The sequence below is a fragment of the Nyctibius grandis genome, chromosome 2 (assembly GCF_013368605.1).
Source record: "Nyctibius grandis isolate bNycGra1 chromosome 2, bNycGra1.pri, whole genome shotgun sequence".
Classification (NCBI taxonomy): Eukaryota; Metazoa; Chordata; class Aves; order Nyctibiiformes; family Nyctibiidae; genus Nyctibius; species Nyctibius grandis.
The window spans coordinates 63,209,616-63,235,798 of NC_090659.1; the positions used below are offsets into that span (position 1 = coordinate 63,209,616).

Genomic DNA, 26,183 nt, shown 5'->3' on the forward strand with positions numbered 1-26,183 from the left:
TGAAAGGTGGAAATCAGACAGCTCCCAATGGCTGGAAAAAGGCAAACATTAGCTCATATTCAAAAAGAACTATAAAGATGCTCAAGAGGACTACAGGCCAGCCTGTTTCATCCCAGTCTCCAGGAAGACTATGCAATAAACCCTCTGGGAAGACATTTCCAAGCACATGTGTTTGCAAAAAACTTAAACAAATTTGCTAAGGACCTGAACAACCTAACTGCTGTCTATGACTTATCCTGTGGATAAGCAGAGCACAATGGATATAATTTGCTTTTTCTTTGATAAAGTTTATCACCTCTTTTCCTATAGAGGCTTTGTAGCTCAATTGTAGAGATGCATACTGGATGAATGGACTACAAAGTGGTTAAAAAACTGAGTGGACCATTAGACTCAAAAGGTAGTGAGCAAAAGTTCAAAGCCCAGCAAGCAGCCTTTTTGAGTGATGCAGGTGAGGGCAGGGCAGGGACTGATATCATTAAGCATTTCCATCAATGAACTGGCCAATGGATAAAATACATTGAAATGAAATGCTGTTAAGGCACCAGACTGAGGTAAGGGCAGAGCTGCTGCTCAGAGGGACTTTGACAGGCTGAAGGAATAGGCTGACAAAATCCACATAAAGTCCAACAGAATAACACTATACAACAGCACAAACCACGAGCTGACTGGCTAAAGAGCACCTCTGCAGAAGAGAACTTGGGAGGTTTTGATGGAACAGGAACAACGGCAGGGGTGTGACTTTGCAGTTGATGCAAGCTGACTGCATTGGCAAGAGTTCAGCCAGCAGATTATTCAAAGTGATTATTACCCCTCTACATGGCATCATGATGCCCCACCTGCAGTACCGTGTCCAGTTGTGCACCCCCTAGTGAAAGAGATCGTAATAAATTAGAGAGAATCCAGGGGAGGAGGAAGAAAATGGTTAATGGGCTGGAGGAAGAAGAGGCTGAGAGTACCGGGTTTGTTCATCCTGAAGGCAAGATTAGGGGTGGATCTAATGGCTATCTTCTACTAACTAATGAGATGGTCATAAAGAAGATGAAGCCAGAGGTGCACTGCAAAAACGACAGAAGACAAATACCCAGTTGCAGTAAGAGAAATTCCAGTTGGGTATGTGAGGGAAAAAAAACCTGACATTAACAGGTGGCTCAGAGACGTTGTGGAAGCTCCTTCCTTGGAGACCTTCATATACCAACTGGGGAACCTGAGCAACCTGTTCAGACTTTGAATCTGGCCCAGATTTGAGCAGGAGGTAGGACTAGGTAACCTTCAGAGGTGTTTTCCAGCCTGAATGATTCTGAAATTCCACAGTAGCCAATATAGTCTTGTATATTGTGTGGTTGGTTGGCACAACTATGCAAAAGGGAAATTTGAGATTTTATTCTTGCCTGTTGCTGAGTGCTTATACTCTTAGAGGTTTTATAATTTATTTATAGAGTGGCATAGAAAAATATTTTTTAATGAAATAATAAAATTTATTTTAATTTATCTTTAATATGAGCAAATTCGAACAAAGTAGAGCACAGGAAATGTTATATTCACTGTGAAAGAACTTCTGTACTGGACTCTCCACTGTGACTGAGGTTAACTCACTTGATATTTAGCTCAGTTTCCTCTTTGCTTTACACCTGTGTAACAATATTTCCTTGACATCACATAGCTATTATAAGAATGGACATATCAATTTCTGAAGTACATCCATGGAGCAATGACTTCTTGACAGCATCTATCTATCTTTCTGTCTCACTGAATTTGACATCACCTCATCGTTACCCGTGCAGTATGAGTGGCTATGAGTGGGAAAAATCCCATACCTTTCAGGTCTGCAGAGTTCAAAGGGTGTTAGCTGAATCTGGGTCTTCTAAACCCATTCAGGTTTCAGGATCCTCTGTTGTTTGGTAAATGCAGTATTTCTTCAGATGATTGTGTCACATGTGATGACATACTCAACGGATCTCTAACAGCAATCACCATCAAGGAAGACACATGTGGCAGCTAGTCGTCTTTGCTCAACTAACACTGACTAGTGCTTGTATAATAGCTAAAATAAGTTGTTCATCAGTCAACTGCCATTTGTGCCATGGGTTACTTGAGTATTTCTTGGCAGTTGCATTTCTTAGGCTGGGCCTCCATTAATGCTTCTAAATGAAAACAGGGTTTGTACGGTATATCTGTACTGGCATTTGAATGCTTTTTCTAAATGTGCAGCGGCTACAGCTTTTTCTTACAGCTGTTGTAGAATGCAAAAGCCCAGATTGGTGGGTTTAATAATGCAAATGGAACCCCATCACAATTCAACAAGACAGAGCCAAAAACTCAGTATGACCACATGGAAACTATACAATGTTGAAAGTGTTTGTTCCTTTAACATTGAGAAGGAAAAGGCAATTATTTGTAAACAACCTTGATGGAGATGTTATACAATAAGCAGCAAAGTAAATCACTGTGATGATTTTACATATACTCTACACAAAAAGAACTCTTCCTGAAAACATTAGCATTTGATAAGCTTATTATTTGTGGAAAATCTGACATATACTGTCAAGTTGCTTAAATATGTTGTTGCTCAATAAATTGTTCTTGGGTTGGAATACAGAAAAAACAAGGAATTGATTGAACCCATACTATAAATCCCAATTTATCTCTTCAATTATTATCATTCCTGTAATACTCTACAAGGTACTGTAAAAGCCTGCCAGCTTAGAGAGCCTCTCCAACATTCCTCATAGGTGGAGCTCTTTCACCCACAAATTTAACTGACATTTTTTTCGCTCTGCCTTTCACAAACTACAGATGCAAATGCCATGTGTATTAGCAACATAATGCACTGAATGACAACTTGATTCTTTATTTGAAATATTAGAACAAAGAATAAATGATTATTAAAATTATGACTGAGTTTAGGAGTCAGTAATACTTGACATTCATGTGAGACTTGTTCTCAAAGATCTGAAATAATTTCCATAGGCAAATGCCACATACAACTTCCACCCTCCATTGGTCATGGCTAATAACCTGCCCATCATACCAGAGGACAAAAGGTGGCTGCACAATAGAGCAGTCAGTCCCTAAAGCTTTCCCAGGAAGCTTCACACAGTGGTGCTAGACAGATTTGTGAGAAAGAGGACTAATGTTACATTACAGTAAATACTAACAAGCTGTTGGGCCTAAAGGACCCAATCCCAAATCCATTCCACAAACACATCTCCTGTTGACTTCAGCAGGAGCTCAGCAGGGACAGCCTGGAGCCCAAATAGGAGTGCTAATCGGCAGAACAGCTATTTAGAAGTGATTGCATTTAACTACTTTGCTGTAGTCTTCCTTTAGCCTTCACCACTTCAGAGTTCACAAGATATTTTTGCTGTTACCCATTAATTACAGTGCCAATCCATTTAGCTACTACACATTTGTAAACAGAGATGCCCTTTGGGATGCAAGGATTATAGTTTCAGCTGCAGTGGATTTGATGGTTGCAAGTGAGTTAGAAGGAAGGAAGGGGGGAGGGGAAATCTAGAAACGGCAGAGATCCACATTTGTTTCTCTATTCACTTAAACTGAGCTGTTTGTTACACAAAGTGTGGAAAAAAATATTTCCATTCTGTAGTTGTGTTTTTCTACAGCTGTAATGATCTAAGGACATAAGCATAATAACACCTGTAAGCAGAGGTAATACCCTATGCCAGCTGGTATAGAGTCCAATTTTCTAGCTATACTGGTTGATCCAATAAAAGATGCTACCTCTACCTACAAACCTTGACACAAGAAACTGACTGATGAGGATTGGAAGATTTCCATTAATAACCTCCAAGCCAAAGTCTCACTAGTTGTTTCCCAGAAGGACAGACAGAAAGCAGAGTCAATGTACTTGGCTTCCTTTCTTCTCATTTTGCTGTCCTGGTCTGAGACGTACTGATTGCTCTAGTATTACCACACAGTCATTCTCTGTGGCTCATCAAGGATACCCGCCTTACAGTCAGTAGCAAGAAAGATGGTCTACCCTTGTGCTATGGTTCCTAACCCTTTTTGCAGTCAGTCGGTTGCCCCATCTTCTCTTTCAGTTTCTCCATCTCACCTTCTCCCTACAGCTATCTTCTCTCTGCAGTCTTCCCTCCACCTCCAGATCCCTCCTGCCACATCCTCATCTGTCCTCCCCCCAAAATTCTCTTCACCACCTCCTTTCACATACGGAATCCCCAGCTCCCACTGGAAAAGCTTGGGATCTCGCACTCAGCTCTGTGCACCACTTCATCTCTAATGCTAGGAACCTTTGTCCCAGGAAAAATCAAATGTTCAGCTGGGAGTAAGAGTAAATTCCAGTTACACCAGCCATTTATCATAGTTCTGCCCCATACTTGTACCAGGCAGCAAAGTAAATAAGTAACAAGCATCTGCCACAAGAAGAGGTACAAACACTAGTATGTTCTGGAAGTCATCACAAAAAAAATGCTCAAATTTGACAACACATTAAAAATTCCTGGAGGGAGTACAAAGAGGAGCTAAAAAGATAAAGACTGACAGCCTCCTGAGCCCTCAATATTACTAGAGCAATTGCCTGCTACAGCAGAGGTGGTAAAGCTCTGTGTGGTCATTAGCACATGAGCTGGGTTTGCTTCTCTTCTAGCCCACAAGGGATTTGAAGTTCTCTCATACTCAATTACAAAAAAAAAAAAAAAAAAAAAAAAAAAATCAGAAAATCTGGGGTGTCCAAAGAATCATTTTATTACTCTTCCCAAAAGATAGTTCTCTGATAGGCTTTCAAGTACATTAATTGAATCACTGAAGACAGGAACACGCAGTACTGAGTGGCTAGGAGAAAAGTATTTTGTTTGCCCATACAAAAAAAAAGTATATATATATAAGCCTGCCCATGCTGCAGCCACACCTTGTCAGGCTGGTTTAGTTTTCTACCTCCAGTCACCACCAGCTGGCAGTGCAAAACTCCTCTCTTGATGGCCACTGTCATTTTTCCATTGTTGTTCCCTGAGGTCCAGATAACTGTCTATTTTTGGAGGGGCGGACCTCCAAGAATTTAAGGTCTTCACAAAGGGACGTTGGAGATACGCTGTACTCTTCTTATTCAAGACATTTGTTCAAGCAACAAAACATTTAATTCCCTCTTGCCTCATGTCTGCGGCTGTTGAAGAACCCCTGAATCTAAATAAAAAATGGAAGTGGAAGAAAGCATAACCGTTAAATCAAAGAGTAACTAATATATTCTGTTCCTTTATTATGACAGTATATTTCCCAGGTGGGGTTTTTTTCCAGCTAATTTAATGTCCTATAAAGGCTATTCAAAGGAAGGATTTACGTGATAGTGACAATGGGGAAAGATCAGATTTATCACCACAACTTTTAAATAGGGAGATTTATCATAGTCTTAAGTTTTAAATGATTTGTTGATCTTATAAGACACTGTTCAAAGCTGCAATTGAAAGCTGTTGGAAATATTCATTATACATCCCATAACAATAATGGTGAGACTTGTGAAAGTTATTCGTGTTGTCAGCTTAGCACATAAAAGTCAAGAAAACATCAAAGATACATTTCTTCTGTGTATAAAGCTAATAGCAAATTGAATTTAGGAGTTCGTTAGGGATGCACTAGGAATCTGATGTTTTGTTTTAGCTGTTTTTCATACAGGTGTTAGCAGCCACTAACATGGAAATTATCAAAAAGAGAAGAAACTGCAGAACAGCTGAAACTGCCACCACCCTGTTTCTCTCTTTCAGACCATCACTTTGGAAGGTCTGACTTTCATCCTGCCTTTTCTCATTGCCTTATACAAGGTTATGTTCAAACTGGGGAAATCAGAAATCACCTCTAAGTCAAACAGTGTCTGAAATCTGCCCACAAATTGGTTCTCTTTGTCCAACCTAAATTTCATAGCCCACAGAATAACAGTGTCATTCTTGCACAAGTGATCAAAAGTTAGGAGAAGTTCATCCAGGAAGGGATGGTGGTAAACTACATCAGCAGCCATAATGTAGTCAAAGTGACAGGAAGACTTAGGAAAGTTCTTTTCCAGATCAATTCCCCAAGACAATTCCTTAACACAAGGCTGGTGCTTGCATTTCAGCTTTGTATTTTGGAGAACATTGTGCTGAAGGTTTCCCAGCAGTTCTGGCAAATCAGTGGCAGTCACAAGGGCACCTGTGACAGGGAGAAAACAAATGTAATCTTTGAATACAGTTCAAGACTTGAGTAAAAGCCCATTCACAAAAGCCACTGCACAAGGAACCGATTTTACCAGGTAGCTCTCACTGAGGAGAACAGAACAGTGTAAATGCTCTTAATAGCTCTTAGCCATTGCGCTTGAAATAAATATTTGATTCCTGGTAGCTCTACTCTATAGATTGCCATCTAAATGCAGCTGGGGATGGGCGGGGAGAAGTCAGATACTTACTGTGTCTTGATATCATACTGGTTAAAAGTACAGTGAGCAAATAGGGATTGAAGAATACCAGTTACTGACTCCAAAAAAAGTCAGCATGAGATTTAAGCATTGCCTCAAGTACTTTCCTTTTCACATAGTAAGAAGGTTTCTCAGACTACAGAAATCTAAGATTCTGCTAAAATGCAGAAGTTACTGATTTGGATTACTCTTGAGGAAGAATAGGCTACCATGAGATAAAACACAACAGTGTCTATAGCAGAAAAATCAAGGATCAATTGCTGAAAGAAAATGCTGAACATAAATAGAAAGAAAGTGACCTGGCATCCAAGAGCCATTTGGTCAATGGAAGGTGATGCATTGGTCATACCTACATCTGGCTTCATCTGGTTGCCACTGACATCCTGTGAGGACACACACTGTTAATGACAGCATCATCTACTGGGTCCTCCTTTACTGCATCAATACATTCACGGCTTTACAGAAAAAAAAAATAAAAGAACAGGTTTCCAAACAAGTCTTTTGGAATTTACTTTTTCTTGCTCTTGGAAGCTTTCAAACAACAGCATTTTAGAGGAACTGATCCACTTCCTTTGTCCTCCAGTATTCATCTGAAAGATGTTTCCAAGAGCATAAGAGCAATGGCATGTACTCACCCAGTAAACTGGCTACTATGGAGACCAACCCAGTTCCAGCTCCAATTTCAATCACATTTTTGTCAGCCAAATTGTATTGTTTAGAATTAGTTTCCAAAAAATAACACAGAACAAGAGCCTGTAGGGGAGGGAATCCATGAACATACTGAACAAATAAACGAAGCAAACCCCTTCACGAAATGTGCATTGTCATTTAAAAGCATGCAAAAAAATTATTTTGCAATTTCATGCCTGTTCAAATGAGCAATATTCATTCAAGCACTGTCCCTAAAGGATCACAGCTCACTGTGACCTTTGAGCTCTACAGGCTGACAAAATAAATGCCACAACATGCCTCAATATAGGCTTGCAAAGCATCACAGCCAGAAGGAACAACTGCAATTATCTAATCTGTCACGCTGCATAACATAAGCTATGAAATTCCAGTCAGCAATTCCTGCTTACAGCTGCGCTTACTTCTGGATGAGCTAAAACATGTCCTTCACAAAGACATCTTGATATAAGGACTGCTTGTAGGAGAAAATCCACAGCAACTCTTGTTAAGCTCTTCTAATAGTTAATTATTTCTAACAATAATTAATTACTGTAATGATTCAAAAGGGACCAATAGATTTACCCCTTTTCTTTCAGTTCAGTTTGTTTTCAGGTTCTTTGTGCTTCACTTGTTAAGCATAGCAAACAGGAAACAAAGCCACAGAGCCCTGTATAACAGACTCCTTATATATGCATTTATAAACTATGATTAAGCTTCTTCAGCTTTTCTGTCCTGTCTCACACTGACCAGTAAGTTTTAGTTCACTGTTGAAATAGAAATTGCAAATTTTATTTTCTGACAAAGATCGTTTCCAACTTGTCTCCCACATTTTTTCCCAGACTTAGTTAATTATATAGTCTTCAGTGACAAATACATATGATGGTTGCCACATCCTCTTGCAATACAGATGAGTGTCTGGAAAGGCAATTATTAGTTGCTCAGTTTGGTGCAGCAAAATTATGCTTAGTTTTACTTTCAATCAATTAAGAAGTAGAAGGAAAGGAGCAGCAGGAATGTTGCCCCAATGTTGACATGCTAGAAATTAAAACAAAGTTTTTGCTCTCTAGCTCTTAATTCAGAGAAAAAAGACTAGGTTTTTTTATGTAAACTTATACAGATCTCATAAACAACAAAGCTTTGATATAGAAATAAGTCTGTGAGTACCAGGACTAATTAAAGCCAGGTTCCTAAACATTGTATCTGATGTTTGACTGACATTTAAAAACACATTATATTAAAATTTCTGGTTAGTTCCATATATTCCTATGATTTCTTCCCTTGGAGTTTTGTCATATTCTGTTGTAGAAACTGGCTAGCAGGATCAAAATTTCTATGGGTTGAATTAGGGAAACTCTGAAATCTGGCTTCCTTTCCATGAAACACACAGAGACTTTATTTTCCTTTAAGTTTCTGCCCTCCTGACAAATTTGGCTGACATTTTTTGGAAGAGTTAAAATACCGCTGGATGAAACAGGAAGGGAAAACATGAAGAGACACGGACGGAAGTGTTGCCTTCCTTCCACAGTAAAACTGGCTAAACCCTTCCAGGAAAAAAATGTGCTCTTCAGTACAGCCCATGATTTTATAAGAATAATTGGCAGTCAGCCAACCTTTCCTCGAAGACATGCACTGGGGCCACCAAGAGATATAGTATAAATTACTTGTCCAGGTCTGCTAAGACAAGGAAAATTGTATGGAGTTCAAAACAGCAAAGTATGCTCACTCTCCTCAGCTGAACTATGGCTGTATTTCTTAAAAATAGTACAGTCCTAGGAGGCTGGTATCATTGTGACAGAAATGGAACTTCTCAGGTTTTAGTCCTCTACCTCCTATAGGGGCTCCTGGAGATGGTTCTGTTTCAGGGATGTTCTCTGAATGCCGCAAGCGTCAACGGTGCATTGTGGCACCTCCCTGACCGCAATGGTTTCTTTCACTCTTAATTATTTCAAAACAGTCAGGTAGCTGCATTGTACAGATTCAAAACCTTGAAGAAGGCTCTTTCTATGGTGGGCATGTTGATGGTTCTTATATCAAGAGCCAAGGACAATGGTTCTCTCCCACCAGATTTGTGGCTGTTTAAGAAACTGAAAGCTCCAGCTGAACCTTTTCCCATGTCTGTATTTACAAGGTACATTTGTCTCTCACATGTGTAGGTTGAGTAGCTTCTGAGTGCTAATACCTTGTGAGCTCATATCACAGCTGTTTCCGCAACCTGAATCTGCCTGCTATACAGCCATCCATATTTATAAAATGTACAGAAATGTAATCATCATAAGACCGCCATATTTCCTTCAAAATATGCTTGTAATTGGCCAATAGGATCAAAAGTTACTGGCAGGTGAGGAGGGGACACAAAATCATACATCTTATGTGACAGGGGCACAAACAAGAAATACTATTTAATCTTTGAGAATCAGGAATCCATATAAAACCAGGCTAAATTCAGGTTTGGAATTTGCAGAATGGAGACAGAGAAGCACAGAATGTTTTCCTTGGGTTTATAACATACAACAAAACATTTATCATGCAAAACAAATTAAAAGTGCTAGAAGACTCCAAAACTGAAAAATAACAATACTGCATCAATATTGTACCGATGGCCAGACGACTGCCCCGTAACAATCAGTGGCTTCTGTAATTCTTATCTCATGGCCAGCAAAGTGAAAGCCTTCCCAGGCCTTATGAGTTATAAGACCAGGAAAAAAACGCCTTCTCATTATTTCTGCAACTATTTGTTCATCTTCTTTTTCCCCTGGAAGCAAAAGCATAAAAGGTCAAATAGGCTGAGTAGACTGATAATGAAACTACCAATTTATATTGAAAAGCTGATTTGGAAGCAAGAATGTGAATTACGTCTGTGAATAAAAATACATTTCACCATTAATGGTTAGCATGATACATAGGAAGTCTCCTGAATTCTAATTGAAGTTTTCAGTTTATGACTAAATTATTTCTTTCTTGTTTTGCTGAAGAAGCCAAGTTCATAAAAAGTAGAGTGGAATGTTACCATATATTGCTTTCCATTTCAGCAATCCAAAGGAAATTTTTAAATTTCCTTTTCCCTCAATAACAGCTGCCCTGGTACAGACACTCATGGTCTTACGTGCCCGGATTTTTTATTATTTTCTATATCCTTTTATAGTTCACTTTCCCCACATTATGGTTCTTTTTGACAGTAAACAAAAGCAGCCACATTATCATTTATAAGTCTGTCACAAAACTTGTGAAACAGATCCTAGCAACACAAATTATGACAGACAGGAGTGAAAGCACTGGTGTTGTCAGGAAAGCTTATCCACCCACCTCAACAGAACCCTGTCAGAGGGATTCTTTCCAGTTGGCTTGATATCCTGAATGCCATCCCTGTTGCTAAGCGAAGGATATTTATGATAGCTAACATAATCCCGGATAACTCTTCTAACAGGAGAGGATTTATTCTTTTTTAGCTGAATACCAAAGCCAGTTTCAGTTTTGCTATCATCACACAAAGCTGCACCACAATGTTACAAAAAAAATACATAAGTGAATCTGTCCAGAGCATTTTCTCAGCAAAGTCTAGAATCATTCCAAGTTTTCACAGGAAACTTGCTTTCACAGCCAACTATGATCTCTTGGCAAATTAGCTAAAGCAAAACATGTTTACAAGCTACACCTCCTAGAAAGCATGCTAGACATTTAGATAAGTGGGTTACCATCTTGTCCAAAGCAGAGTCTCTGTATCAAGCCTGCAGTTACCATTGGAATCACAGATATCAAGATCGGGATCTGCACGGAAACTGCAGGCCCAATGGCTATTAAAAATGAAAACATTTCTGGTTTCATTAGCATAAAACACATTGGTCTTCTGAAGATTCTTCATGTTTTCTTCCCCTTCAAATCACTGCAGTCACAGGACGTGATGACCTCAAGTGTTGTCATTTGCTCTGCCATATGCCTCAGTATTTTCATTGCTGTAACCTATTAACAAAGTCTCTCTCCCTTCCTTGTGATAGAAGGACCAAGGAACAAAAGCAGGGTTGAACGAAGAAAGAGATGATACCAAACAAAAACACATCAGGAAGATGCTCAGGCTCATTAGCCAGTGCTTTAAGCTTGTAACTCGATTTACTCTGAGCATCAGAGGAAACTAGAGAATAGCAACAAACAAGGAAGAAAAAGCAAAAATGTTCATGTTCAATCTTAGTATGTTGACACCAAGACATAATCTCAAGACTAAAAAAACCAAACAAAAAAACCACCACCAACAAAAAACAACTAACCAACAGACGGTACTCCAAGAATTTACTGAGGGTGGGGGGAACTCTAATCATGTGATACAACAAAATTAAACATAATGTAATGCAAATACTACTGGAAAAAATATAAACAGTATAATTTTATAAAGGTAACTTAAATAAAATAGTCCCCATTGAAAGTACGATATTTTAAGATGTTAGGAAGTAAGCAGTATGTGGCAGCCCATTACACCTTCTGCAAGCCTCTAATGCTAAGTTGAGAGAAAACACATGCGTCATTGTGCCTGCAAGCAGGGAACTCTGCACAAACACAAGTTAAGTGCCAGAGAAATGCTGCTCCAGGACAAAATTAATCTTTTCTTATGAAAGAATTAATATGAAGCTGTCTTATTACACATATCGTAAGTGTATTTAATATATCATCCTGTTTCCAGGCATACCAGATATAGCCTGCTTTTAATCTTCTCTGATTGCTTAGAGCAGTCTGATCTTGTTCTGTGATCAGTACTAGATGTGGAAATAAAAAGCTCTTCCTTCTATTACTGCCCAATTACAACTGTTTTTCTTGATTCTTCCTCCCTTGACATCTGTTTTGGATACAATTTTGTTGAGAAGCCATAACTTATTAAGCCCTAACTTATAAAGCTTCTGCCAGAAGATCTATAAAACTTTAGCAGTATTACAGCTACCCCTCTAGTGCTCAATAAACATTTCTCACCTACTCCCTACATTATCAGCAATCTTTCTACTTAAGGCTTGCATAGCACCCACACTAACAAGAGTTTGTAGGCCACTGCTCCCTACCTGAGCTAAACTGTCCACGCCCCTGAAATAAGAATCCCAAATCTGCCAATTAATAACACCACTCAAATCTTTGGACATCTTATTCCATTGGTAATCCCCCAGGTGGGTTATCTGGAGAAGTTTACATAATTTTTATATTTTTGTCTTTCCCTTAAGAAGAATCTTACTATTATTGAGAATCAAAAAAGTATATGTTTCATCAGAGACATCATATGGTAGACAGGCCTCAAAACCCTAGTGAGAAATTTTATCAGGACCAGGATGCTAATGATTCCAACGAAGAGTGCTGACAAAAGGAATGTAGACTTCTAGTCAGATTTGCTTACCTACGTACAAGTTTTCCTTCATACTGCAAAAGGCACTCTTCTATTTTCTACTTTCTCTCTTTCAGAATAACTAAACTTCTTGTGGGACTGCACAAAAGGAAAGAAGTTAATTTTTCCATAACTGCTTTCAGAGCAGTCAGAACAGAAAAATAATGAACTAGTGGGAAATCTTTCAAGCAACAAGAAAATTGTTATCAGAGTAAGAAAAATCCAAGTGAGACAAAGTCTTTTAATACCTGCAAACATTGAGAAAGTTCTGCTGGTACTTTGATCAAACTATTTTCTTGATAACAGATGTAAAAAGCTGATAGGAAGTTATTCTCCTGGAAGTGTTTATCTCTGTGTGAGTCCATATTCTTTTGTTCAGGAAGAAAAATTCTTGGAATTAAGATTCATTGAATGGATTTTAATGACATTTTAAGATGACAAGAGCTGACTCATCAGTAGAATAGGGTCAGACGAGAAGAGGAGGCTTGACTAACCTGGCTCTCACTTCTTGTAAGAATGGAAGTGCATAATGGGCATTTCCAGCAATACTATTCGAGCACCCATACTAAACTGTCAGAACTTAAAGGTCTGCCAGGGCTCGTTCCTCCCTTCTTCATTTGCCTGGGTTTGACCAGGTAGGTTTGCCCTCACTCCTCTTCTGTGATTTGGAGAGGCATGGAAGTGGTATATACATAGAATGATTTTCTTCAGCATATTCATCTCTTTGCATGAGCATGTATAGATAGAAATCACTGGAGTTTCAAGTGCTAGAACCTTATTTACATTAAGATGAGACAGTCTGATCCTGTTCAGGTAACATATAGAAACTGAGATAATTTTTGTTAGTGAAACAGATAGTGCTCCTTTGGTCTTGAACTTGTGTTCACAAAGAAGTTCCCATCTCTAGATGCCCCAAATTCTTCTTGAAATAGAATCTGAATGTCTTTAATTTTCTTAAGACTTTCTACCTAATACGTTAATTTCTTACAGCATTCTTTGAAATATTTCAGGTAAAGTATTGTTTATCATAGAAGTTTAACATCTTTGGAACATGTTCTTTGAACTCCCTTGATTTTAACTTAATATCAGGGCTGAAGGAGAAAAGTCATATACTGCTGACACATCTTGCACTATATCAACCACATCATCAAGAAAACAGCATAAACACCATTCTCAAAGACAAAGCAATCATCGTTACTACAACCAAAATGCGAACATAGTTTTCCAAAGAGACATACTAAATCATGTGGAAGACTGGAGCTGTGAAATCAGTGACAGGTTAGTTAGAGAAACGCATGTCAAGCTGCAAAATCTTGTGTAGGGAACCAGAGGATTTTGCTGACACATTCAAATGTCAAATGAAATGTTTTATATTAGAACAAAATCTAAAGAAAGAAAAGGACATGAATTCTGCTGAGACAGAGTTGGAGAAGTCCTTCAAGTGGGGAAAGGAAGGCAGAAGGAAAATAACAGGAGATAGACCAGGTCAGAACGGAACAAGTTACAAACTGCAGTATCATTTTCTTTAACAATGAAGGAAATCACACGAATGGGCCTGAGGCTATCTTTATCTGCACACTTTTTGCTTAGAATGAGTAGAAATAGTACCTGTTTAGAAATGTGCTACAGGATCAGCTGTTCCCTTTACACTAATTGTCATATAAAATCATGCTTGGGAGCATACAGCTCCATCAGGAAATGGTAACCTTAAAATTCAGTTGGGTATCTTCCATCAGTTAATAGCATATGTTAAATCTCTCACTGCATAACTAATGATACCTCCCACATTAATGCATTCTCCACTGAATAAAAAGGGAACAGAGACAGGCACTGTTAAACAGCACTTAAAATGCAGGAAAAGCAGCAAAGGCAAGGGGGTTGAATTAAAATTATATTTATATTTAAACAAACCCCAGATACCACTGTTGAGATACCTGAATTAAAATGTGGCTACAAAAGGAAGTAAAATAAGCCTTCTACATAAAAGCTGTGAAGAATATACTAGCAGTCAACATCTCCATTTTAGGACCCATTCACAAATAGCACAGAGTAACAAAACATCCTCCAAGTACTTTGCTAATGGATTAGGACAGCATTAATTCAGAAACAACAGTTTCACCCAATGATTCATCAAAACAACCTACAGGGAAAAAATACAGATTGGTCTCTTTCAAGTGCTGGCCTGACCCTACTTAATCTCTTGAGGTCAACTGGTGTCACAGCCCAAGGCGATATGGAAATAAGACCCAGCCGTCTTCTGCTTCTCTCCTGCTTTGATGGATCTTCTCCAAATGGCAAAAGGAATGAAATCCAAGCCTTCAGCCTGAACTTGACCTGACAACTTTCAGCCCTACAGCAACACATTCTCCCTTCTTCATAAGCAGTATACTTTCACCTGGAGAGTTTAGATTTAAAATTTACCATTTAGACTTGTACTTACAAATATTTTAAGAACCATGTATAAACAGCTGAGAAGATGTACATGGTTCCTCTAAGACTTCTCAGCAATTCCCTCTGAATTTGATGAACACAGGAGGACTACCTGTGCTGACATTACTGATTGAGTAATGCATGAGAAAAAGTTCCAAGAATTCATGATAGCCAGGACTCTTCTGATCTCCCCGCTCTGGACACATGGAACTGGAGTCATTCAAAGTACAGATTCAAGATGTATTTTTTATAAATATAAAAGTAAAAATTCAAGATGTATTTTATATATATAATATATACATAATATATATAACATACATTACTTTTTTTTAAGTAATTAAAAGAATAGCCATCTATGTATCCCAACGTCAAGAAGATAAGTGCAGAAAGGTCAGTAAGGGAACAGATCTGCAACCAGTTCTGTAACGGTAAGAGATGGCTGGAGAAGAGTTATGTTACTACACTGATACGAATCATCAGAAGGTAGCCCTGTGAATCTACCTGGGTATTTCCAAGGGCTCAGAAGTTAACCCCAAATCTGCATTAGGTCCCAATTCTAAGGGACTCTCGAGTCTCACAATTTTTGCTGAGTTACTTACACCTTAGGATCAGAGCCCTGGGCTTGCAAGCATTACAGATGGCTCAATGGAAACATACACAGTCCTGAATCACAGAGTAGTCCCCAAATTCCAGGTGGTATCACATTAGTATCTTTATTTCATTCCACTTACTTCTATTTCATTCCATTACATTACAGCTTAAGGAACCTTAAAGGAAGGGGCTAGGAGAGAAATCTAATCATGCCCCTGACTTTCCAGAAGTCAGATGTAACCTACACCTTTCTAAGAATATAAAGCAAAGTACTGTTCCAGTACTTATATAAACTACACAGTTAATTTTTCCCTACTTCATCCCTACATACAAAGAGGGAAATGATAATGTAACTGAGTGTAGGCATTGCAGTACATTTATTACAAGCTCAACCTGCTGAAGTGATGGCTATGATGAGGTATATTATATTGATTAATCCACGATAATATGTCAGGGTAATATAATGCTTGAAACTTTATACTCTGAAATGCAGAAATACAAAACTGCCATCCACGGGCAGCCTCTTCTCAGCCAAGAGTTGCACTTAGCTCAGAGCATGAGAAGACAAGAACAGGAGAGGGGTGTGCTCACAGTATCCAGTCTATATGTATTTACCCAGGCTTGAGATGCGCATTTCAATTTGAGATTCACACCACTGATATCCCAACCCCATCCAAGTCACAAGTCTTTCAAAACCATTAGAAGGCTGAAAATAGAACCATAGTCAGATTATCTCATGAACACATAATGTGTGGAGGTTTGGTTGAGTGAGAAGGGGCACGATCCTGTGTCAGTCACTGAGCAGTCTGAGCAACCCAGGCTTTGAGCAAGGGTTAAGCCCAGAGCTAGCGACCCTGCACTCCCCTTGCACGGAGCAGAACAAAGAACCTCGTGGTGCCTGCTTCGCGGGAAGCAAAACTACGTCCGGGAGGGGAGGGGGCGGTCACGGCTCTGAATATGTAAACCTATGGACCAATCACAAGTGCGATCGGGGCGCGCGATTAACATATGCATAGCCTATATAACTACTGCTTTCTTTGTTAATAAACGAGAAGCTTCCATACTCACATTGAGATCGTGAAGCTTATTCCGGACCGTCCCCCAGCACCCGCGAGCGCGCCTCCCCCGGTTTTCCCCGTACTACAACTGGTAGCAGAGGATGGTTCCCTTCGGCGTGCTCTCTCCGAGACTGCGGTAAGCAGCGAAAAGGAGGTGTTGGGAAAAAGACGGCTGGGAGCGGTGATGTTCGGGTCAAATAGGGCAGAACAGACACTGGAAGGGTTGGCCACCCAGCTCCCAGAGTTCAGGTGCTGTTCAGGTTCAAGAAAGGGCAGAGCAGACACTGGAAAAAGGGCAGCCATGGAAATAGAGGCTGCAGTCATGCTGCTTGCAGATATCCTCTCTAAGAGAGGGAGCAAGACAGTGGAGAAACAGCTAATTAAGCTGATAAAGTTGGGCCAGCGCTGGGGACATTTTAAAGACACAGTGCTTGTATTTTCTGTGGAGGAATGGAAAGAAGTGGGAGACATTATGTGGGAAAAGACTGTTGAGAGGGACCCCGAGGAAGAAGAAATTAAGGAGGTGCGTGAACTCTGGCAAAACGTGATAGAGACTTTAAAAAATATGAGGGCAGAAGGAGAGGTCGCCCGCGCGGCTGCTGAGATGCGGCCGGCGCCGCCGGAGCCCAACCCCCCCGCTAAAACAGAGAAACCTGGGGTTCTGGCTCGTTTCTTCGGGTTACCGGCGGTTAAGGGCATGTCGGCAAACATAAAGCCATCCGTGGCTGAGGTCCGTACGGCGGTAGAAGCGGCGAGCTCCCAGGAGAAATGGCGCGGTAAGAATTTAGAGGAGGAGGCTGCGAACAAAGAACCACGTGGCACTCCTAGGACCGCGTGGCAAGGCGAGCGGAAACAGGAGGGGGAGGGGTGGTCAGCCCCTCTGGACGCTGCACCGCTGGCTGGCGGAGAGGCGGGCGGGCTCATCCCCTCTGCGCCGCCGGAGTACCCGCCCCTTCCGCCCTCGCCCTGTCAATCAAGATCCACACCACCTGACCGTGGGAACCTAGAAACGGATGTCACGAGTCTCCTGCAACAGGTTTTGCGGGAATTGCAGGATTTAAAGGTACAGCGACCCGAATTAAGAGCATCCGCTCCTGGATTACAAAACAAAGACAACTCCAGGGATGCTCCGCTTCCACCTGCACCTAGGGCACCGAGGTGGAGTGGGGTGATTCGTGATGCCATATTAGAAGGACACTGGAGTACAGCAGCAAATCTAGGAGGAGTAGGAGCTTTTCCAGTGCTACAACAGAATGGAGTAGCTACTTGGGAACCACATGATTGGAAAATTCTCCAACAAGCAAAAGCTGCAGTTACCCAGTATGGAGTAAAATCAGATGCTACAAGGAATATAGTCTCCTGGATTTTTTCTGCGGATCTTTTATGCCCGCATGACTCCCGAAATTTAATGAAACTGTTGCTGACACCTACTCAGTTCCTGTTGTGGGGTTCAGAATGGGCACAACGAGCAGCCAATGAAGCTGCACGGAGAATGAACGATCCAAATGATCCTTTACATGGAGTTACTATGGATATTCTCACAGGCCAAGGAGCTTATTCTACGGTGCAAGCACAGTTACAGTTACCAGCAGTAGTACTACAAAAATCTGCACAGCTTGCATTTGAAGCATTCCAAGCCTTGCCTGGCTCCGCGATCCCGTCATTCGGATCGGTGGTTCAAGGAGCTACGGAAAAATATGAGAACTTTATTAATAGACTATGGGAAGCCGTAATGAATCATCCTGATCTTGATGAGGATAACAGGCAGCAGATGTTAAAGATCCTGGCTTTTGATAACGCAAACAGACAAACTAAACAGTTGCTCGCTAGCTTACCTAAAGGTGCAGGAGTGGAAGAAATGGTGAAGCGAGTCGAACGTGCTGATATGCAGAGAGCTAACAATACCGTTGCTGCTGCTGTGCAAAGTGCTGTTAAGGAGGTGGTTCAACCTTTGGCAGCGCTGGTACAACAAAAAGGGACACGACGACCAACGCGAGTGGGACAATCCTTTCAAGTAAATTGCTATCGATGTGGAGAGAACGGACATGTCAGAAAAGATTGCCGAGCTGCTGTCTGGTGTGATACCTGCCAGAGGAATAATCATTCAACTAAGGCGTGTCAGGGAAACTTCCAAAGGAGCGCGGAGAGGGGCCGCGTGAGGAAACAAGTCAACCCATCATACGAACCAAAGGTTTTTTACAACAGCACCAACCAGCAACCCGAGGAAGCCTGGGGTTCGACGTGGAAATTACAGTAGATGTCACCTTGCGAAGTCAAGAAGTACAGAAGGTCCCTACTAATGTACAGGGTCCGCTAAGCGGGGATTTCGATCCCATGGGAGGACTTCTGTTAGGACGATCTTCTGCTGGTATAAAAGGACTTATAATACTTCCAGGAATCATAGATGCAGACTATACCGGGATCGTATATATTATGATGTATACGCTTAATCCACCTATGTTTGTGCCAAAAGGTAGTCGAGTTGGACAAATAATCCCCCTTTCTGCCTATCAACAAGGTGCTAATACGACTACGTACCGTGGAGATCGTGGATTTGGCTCCACAGGACCAGCGGTATGTTTTACCACGAGAATGGACAACAGACCAAATATGTCAATCACAATGTCTCAGAACAACACTCATATAAAGGTACAGGCCTTGTTGGATACAGGTGCCGACGTCACCATTGTCAGTCGACGCGTCTGGCCAAGTAATTGGACACTAGAAACACCTGATTCACACATTGCTGGCGTTGGCGGGAATTCTATGACAGCTGTTAGTCATCACCCTGTGACCTTACACTTTCCAGAGGGACAGCGTGTAACTTTGAAAGTTTATGTCTTGTCCTTGCCTGGGGTTTTGGAAGCACTCATAGGGCGAGATGTTTTAAGTCAGATTGGTGCGGTTCTTACAACCACCCATTTTTGATAATGGCCGCTGGAGAGCAGTCGCCCAATCCACCCTTGACTTGGTTATCAGATGAGCCTGTGTGGGTTGACCAGTGGCCTATGACTGAAGAGCGACTGCAGATTACTAAGGGTCTGGTGGAGGAACAGTTAAAAGCAGGACATATCAAACCCTCAGTTAGTCCTTGGAATACACCCATTTTTGTCATCCCTAAGAAAAGTGGAAAGTGGAGATTATTACATGATTTACGGAAAATTAATGAGCAAATGCAAGCAATGGGAGCATTGCAACCAGGTATTCCATCACCTAACATGTTACCAGCAGGATGGCATATATTGATTGTAGACTTGAAGGACTGTTTTTTCACCATATCTTTACATCCTCAGGACACCATGAGGTTTGCCTTTTCTGTTCCTGTTATCAACAAAGCGGAACCAGCTCAAAGGTATGAATGGGTAGTTCTGCCGCAGGGCATGAAAAATTCACCTACGTTATGTCAGCTTTATGTGGCACGGGCACTGAAACCATTGCGCCAGCTATGGCCACAGACTATCATCTATCATTATATGGATGATATTTTGTTATGTCAGGCTGATCCTTTTTCAGAAGAAAGTCTCCACAAACTAACAACAACATTGGCGGAGAAAGGTCTCGTGATTGCACCAGAAAAGATTCAAAAACTGATCCCTGGAAATATTTAGGATGGACAATTTCGGATGCTCAAATCCGGCCTCAAAAGGTGGAGCTACATACAGATTTGAAGAACCTGAAGGATGTACAAACACTTCTCGGAGATATTCAGTGGGTCCGTAACTGTGTCGGTATCTCGAACACCGAGATTGCCCCCCTCACCGAACTGCTGCGACGATCACACCCTGCTGACACCATACAGCTGTCTGAGACTCAACAAAGCGCGTTGCGGTCAATCATCGTCAAATTACAAACTGCATGGTTGTCGCGACGCATTCGTGAACTACCTGTGTCTCTGCTTGTAATTAACAGTGAAAATATGGTTTGTGGTGTCATTTGTCAGTGGCAAAACAAAAAGGGGGAACTCCCCCAGGGCTACAACCAATGCCACTACAAATGCCATGATAAAGATGAAGCTTTTTGGGTGTTGGAATGGGTATTTCTTAGTGTACAACCAAAGACAAGCATACAGACTAGACCAGAAGCCATAGGGGAACTAGTGAGAAAGGGTAGATCTAGGACTGTAGAATTAACAGGACTGGATCCAGCGGACATTAGTATTCCTGTTAATGCTGTAGACCTAGAATGGTGGTTCCGCAATTCTCGACCCATTCAGGAGGCGTTTTTGGGGTACGAAGGAAGAGTCCATTCACAGCAACCGAAAGGTAAATTATGGCAGATATTACAGAAAAATCAATGGATAGAAAAATCTAAAGTACAGAAAACACCAGTAGTGGAAGGGTTAACGGTCTATACAGATGCGGGAAAGAAACAGCGCAAAGCGGTGTGTGTGTGGCAGGAAAAAGGGAATTGGGTACACCACATGCTGTATGGTCAGACCAATGATACCTTACAGACTCTGGAACTATCTGCCGTAGGCTGGGCCTTGACAAATTGGCTGGATGGGGCTATAAATATAGTCACAGATTCTATGTACATAGCAGGTGTCATCCCACGATTGGAGGAGGCATTGCTCCGAAACACACAAAATCCCCGCCTTGGGCAGTTATTCTTGCAATTACGGTCTATTATGCGACAACGCAGTGCGCCTTGTTGCATAATACATGTGCGGAGTCATCAATGGGATCTTGGTCTGGGGAAGGGCAATCAGGTGGCAGACTCTCTAGTTAGCCCTGCTTGCCATATTCCTCCTTTAGACAAATTTCAACAAGCTAGACAAAGTCATGAGCATTTCCATCAAAATGCAAAAGGAATACAGAGACAATTTGGAATAACAGAAAATGAAGCAAAATCTATTGTTCAGGCATGTCCGAGGTGTGGGGCTCAGGGACCAGGCATTGGTATTGGTGTAAACCCGAAGGGCTTGGCAGCACTTGAGCTATGGCAGATGGATGTAACACATATTCCAGAGTTTGGGAGACAAAAATATGTACATGTCACAGTAGATACCTTCTCGAGGTTAATCTGGGCATCTGCAATGTCCGGAGAAAAGGCGCAACAGGTTTGTAAACATTTGTTGGCGTGTTTTGCCGTTATGGGGGTGCCAGAACAGATCAAAACAGATAATGGGCCAGCATACACCAGCCAAAAGTTTCGTGTATTTTTAACACGCTGGGGAGTGAAACATGTTACTGGTATACCACACTCCCCGACAGGTCAAGGGATCATCGAACGCACCCATAGAACCATAAAGGAATATTTAAGGAGACAGAAGGAGGTAGATACTGATCCAACATCGCGGTTGCATAAAGTGTTGTTTACTTTGAATTTTCTGTGTTTAACAGGGGACCGAGAAGAAGCACCGGTTGTTGTACATCACCAGCAGTTGAAATTTAATAACAACACCATTATACCTCAGTTACAGGTGATTTATCGGGAACCTGCTACAGGGGAGTGGAAAGGACCGGTGCCAGTGATCCTTAGTGGCCGGGGATATATGTGCGTGGCCACTGACCAGGGACCACTTTGGGTGCCGAGCCGATCAGTAAAACCACACCTCCCCGAGAAATCGGATGGGTGATGGAACTGGTAAAAATGGTTCTTACAGGAGTTCTTGTGATTGCAGTTATATTGTTAATGTTACCATGTTTATTTTCTTGTTTGCAGAAAGCGTTAATGAAACTTGTGAATCAGGCCTGGCTTGCTCACAAACAAGAAGGGGGAATTGTGGAGGTTTGGTTGAGTGAGAAGGGGCACGATCCTGTGTCAGTCACTGAGCAGTCTGAGCAACCCAGGCTTTGAGCAAGGGTTAAGCCCAGAGCTAGCGACCCTGCACTCCCCTTGCACGGAGCAGAACAAAGAACCTCGTGGTGCCTGCTTCGCGGGAAGCAAAACTACATCCGGGAGGGGAGGGGGCGGTCACGGCTCTGAATATGTAAACCTATGGACCAATCACAAGTGCGATCGGGGCGCGCGATTAACATATGCATAGCCTATATAACTACTGCTTTCTTTGTTAATAAACGAGAAGCTTCCATACTCACATTGAGATCGTGAAGCTTATTCCGGACCGTCCCCCAGCACCCGCGAGCGCGCCTCCCCCGGTTTTCCCCGTACTACAATAATGAATTCAAATGTGCCAAGTACTTCCCTTGTTACTTCATTATGATTGTCTGTCATTGAAAACATCTTCAGGTCTAGGCTCAGCAGCTATTTAATCTCTAAAGATAACTAAATGATTTCCCTTTGACTACAAAAGCAGACTCTGTTCTTAAAGTAGATGGTCCAATGTACATTACAAAAGGCTGACAGACAATTTCCTGATGGATAGGAAGGCTCTGGATGAGTAATCTAAACACTGTGAGCCATTGTCTAGTCTAATCTTTCACATCTCTTACCTTGTCTGGTCAACAGGGCTTTGTGCCATTGAAAGCTCTTACTTCCTTGTAATGACATACTAGAACATGCCAGATACCACAGCCAGCGGAACAGAAGGGACTCAATAAAATGTCTGCCAATTTTCCCCTATCATTAATTCTGGATTTCTAAAATATTTCTCTGAGGAAAGGTCCTGAAAGTAACCTAACAACACCAATCCATGTAAACATACCACCTTTCTCTTGTGGCAGTTGAGAAATATTTAATTTATTGTTGAAATGCAGCTAGTGCAAAGGGGAAAGATGTGAAAACAGGAAAGACAGGCACGTGGCTGAGAGGGAAGAATATGTTACAGACTTCTCTACAGAGTTAACGCATGCTTTGATGATTTGAGTGTTGCCTCCAACTTCTGTTCTATCCATACACAAGAAGTTTCCATTTGATTTTAGTAATGTCTTCAGCAAAATTGGATCTACTTGTTGAGGGGAGAGAAAGGAACAGGGAAGTGTTAATTCAAATTAGTACACCTGATGTTTACTAAAGTATTTGAATGCTGTCACTTTCAAACAAAAGAGCTGAGAGGTAAGTTACTATAAGATAGCCATGAGGTAAATTCAGAGAAGAGGTATTTTTAGGCTATTTTGATTTGCTGTGAAGGTGCAGTTTAGCTCTAGTCACTCCTTAATTGGGTTATACTTAAGTCTTATTCCACACTACCTCTTTTATTCGTCTTTTGTTTGGAGACAGCTTGTTGCCTAAGAGGAGCAGAATTCGAATTCTAATATTTCAGGTCAATCCTGCAGGGAAGAAAAAAATCTAGGTAACTAAAGGTATGACTTCCATGAGGCTGGGGGGTAGGGTTTAATGCTTTTGAGATGAGAATTATGTAAGAGGTTGTTCAGTTGTCATTTTTTTTTTTTTTTTTTTTAATATACAAGCATAATTCAAAGCTAAGAGACAAAAAAGAGGAAGATGAAAGAAGGGAAGGCAGGTGGTGGGAAGATATAGCAAAAGATTCATTTATATCACAGAATCACAGAGTTGTCTTGGTTGGAAAGGACCTTTAAGATCATCGAGTCCAACCATTAACCTAACACTACCAAGTCAACCACTAAACAATATCCCTAAACAATATCCCTAAGCACTGCATCTACTCGTCTTTTAAATACCGACAGGGATGGTGACTCAACCACTTCCCTGGGCAGCCTCTTCCACTGCTTGATAACCCTTTCCGTGAAGAAATTTTTCCTAATATCCAATCGAAACCTCCCCTGGCACAACTTGAGGCCATTTCCTCTCGTTCTATCACTTGCTACCTGGGAGAAGAGAATAACACCCACCTCACTACAACGTCCTTTCAGGTACTTGTATACAGCAATAAAGTCTCCCCTGAGCCTCCTTTTCTCCAAACTAAACAACCCCAGTTCCCTCAGCCGATCCTCATAAGACTTGTGCTGTAGACCCTTCACCAGCTTTGTTGCCCTTCTCTGGACTCTCTCCAGCACCTCAATGTCTTTCTTGTAGTGAGGGGCCCAAAAGTGAACACAGTATTCAAGGTGTGGCCTCACCAGTGCTGAGTACAGGGGGACAATCACTTCCCTTGTCCTGCTGGCCCCAATATTTCTGATACACGCCAGGATGCTGTTGGCCTTCTTGTCCACCTGGGCACACTGCTGGCTCATATTCAGCCAGCCATCAATCAACACCCCCACGTCCTTTTCCACCAGGCAGCTTTCCAGACACTCATCCCCAAGCCTGTAGCATTGCATGGGGTTGTTGTGCCCCAAGTGCAGGACCCGACATTTAGCCTTGTTGAACCTCATGCAGTTGGCCTTGGCCCATCGATCCAGCCTGTCCAGATCCCCCTGCAGAGCCTTCCTACCCTCAAGCAGATCAACACTCCCACCCAGCTTAGTGTCATCTGCAAACTTACTGAGGGTGCACTCAATCCCCTTGTTCAGATCATTGATAAAGATATTAGAGAACTGGCCCCAGTACTGGGCCCTGGGGAACACCACTTGTGACCGGCCGCCAACTGAATTTACCTCCATTCACCACAACTCTTTGGGCCCAGCCATCCAGCCAGTTTTTTACCCAGCAAAGCGTATGCCCGTCCAAACCATGAGCAGCCAGTTTCTCCAGGAGAATGCTGTGGGAGACTGTGTCAAAGGCTTTACTTAAGTCCAGTTAGACAATATCCACAGCCTTTCCCTCATCCAGTAAGCAGGTCACCTTGTCATAGAAGGAGATCAGGTTAGTGAAGCAGGACCTGCCTTTCACAAACCCATGCTGACTGGGCCTGATTGCCTGGTTGTCCTGTACGTGCCCCATGATAGCACTCAAGATGATCTGCTCCATAATATTCCCTGGCACCAAGGTCAGACTGACAGGCCTATAGTTCCCTGGATCCTCCTTCCGGCCCTTCTTCTAGATGGGTGTCACATTCGCTAATTTCCAGTCATATGGGACCTCCCTGGTTAGCCAGAGCTGCTGATAAATGATGGAAAGTGGCTTGGTGAGCACTTCCGCCAGCTCCCTCAGTACCCTTGGGTGGATCCCATCCGGTCCCATAGACTTTTGCATGTTTAAGTGGCATAGCAGGTCGCTAACCATTTCCCCATGGATTATGGGGGCTTCACTCTGCTCCCTGTCCCTGTCCTCCAGCTCATGAGGCTGGGTACCCGAGGAACAACTTGCCTTACTACTAAAGACTGAGGCAAAGAAGGCATTAAGCACCTCAGCCTTTTCCTCATCCTTTGTCACCATGTTACCTCCTGCATCCAGTAAAGAATGGAGATTCTCTTTGGCTCTCCTCTTGTGGCTAATGTGTTTGTAGAAACATTTTTTATTGCCTTTTACAGCAGTGGCCAGATTAAGTTCTAGCTGGGCCTTGGCCCTTCTAATTTTCTTCCTGCATAGCCTCACGACATCCTTATAGTCCTCCTGAGTGGCCTGACCCTTCTTCCAAAGCTCATAAACTCTCCTTTTTTTCACGAGTTCCAGACAAAGCTCTCTGTTCAGCCAGGCTGGTCTTCTTCCCCACCGGCTCTTCTTCCAGCATATGAGGACAGCCTGCTCGTGCGCCTTTAAGCTGTGTTTCTTGAAGAGTGTTCAGCCTTCCTGTATTCCTTTGCCCTGCAGGACTGCCTCCCAAGGGACTCTGTCAACCAGGCTCCTAAACAGGCCAAAGTCTGCCCTCCTGAAGTCCAAGGTAGCAGTTCTGCTGACCCCCTTCCTTACTTCTCCAAGAATTGAAAACTACCATTTCATGATCACTATGCCCAATATAATAGTA

The 26,183-nt window shown here is 41.9% G+C and overlaps 1 protein-coding gene across 2 annotated transcripts in view; it reads right to left on the minus strand.

The window, feature by feature from the left end:
• Window positions 1-1,565: 1,565 nt before the first annotated feature.
• Window positions 1,566-26,183, minus strand: part of LOC137660528 (protein-lysine methyltransferase METTL21E-like) — a 29,383-nt gene continuing 4,765 nt past the window's right edge. The window contains exons 3-6 of one of the 2 annotated variants that reach the window (XM_068395419.1): window positions 9,676-9,833; window positions 7,048-7,165; window positions 5,819-6,150; window positions 1,566-5,154 (exon numbers count right to left, since the gene is read on the minus strand). In XM_068395419.1, coding sequence (XP_068251520.1) covers window positions 5,107-5,154; window positions 5,819-6,150; window positions 7,048-7,165; window positions 9,676-9,833 — 656 coding nt within the window. In that variant the 3' untranslated portion in view covers window positions 1,566-5,106. Of the gene's footprint in view, window positions 5,155-5,207; window positions 6,151-7,047; window positions 7,166-9,675; window positions 9,834-26,183 lie in introns of those variants that run through there. The other variant, XM_068395418.1, reaches the window with a different exon arrangement.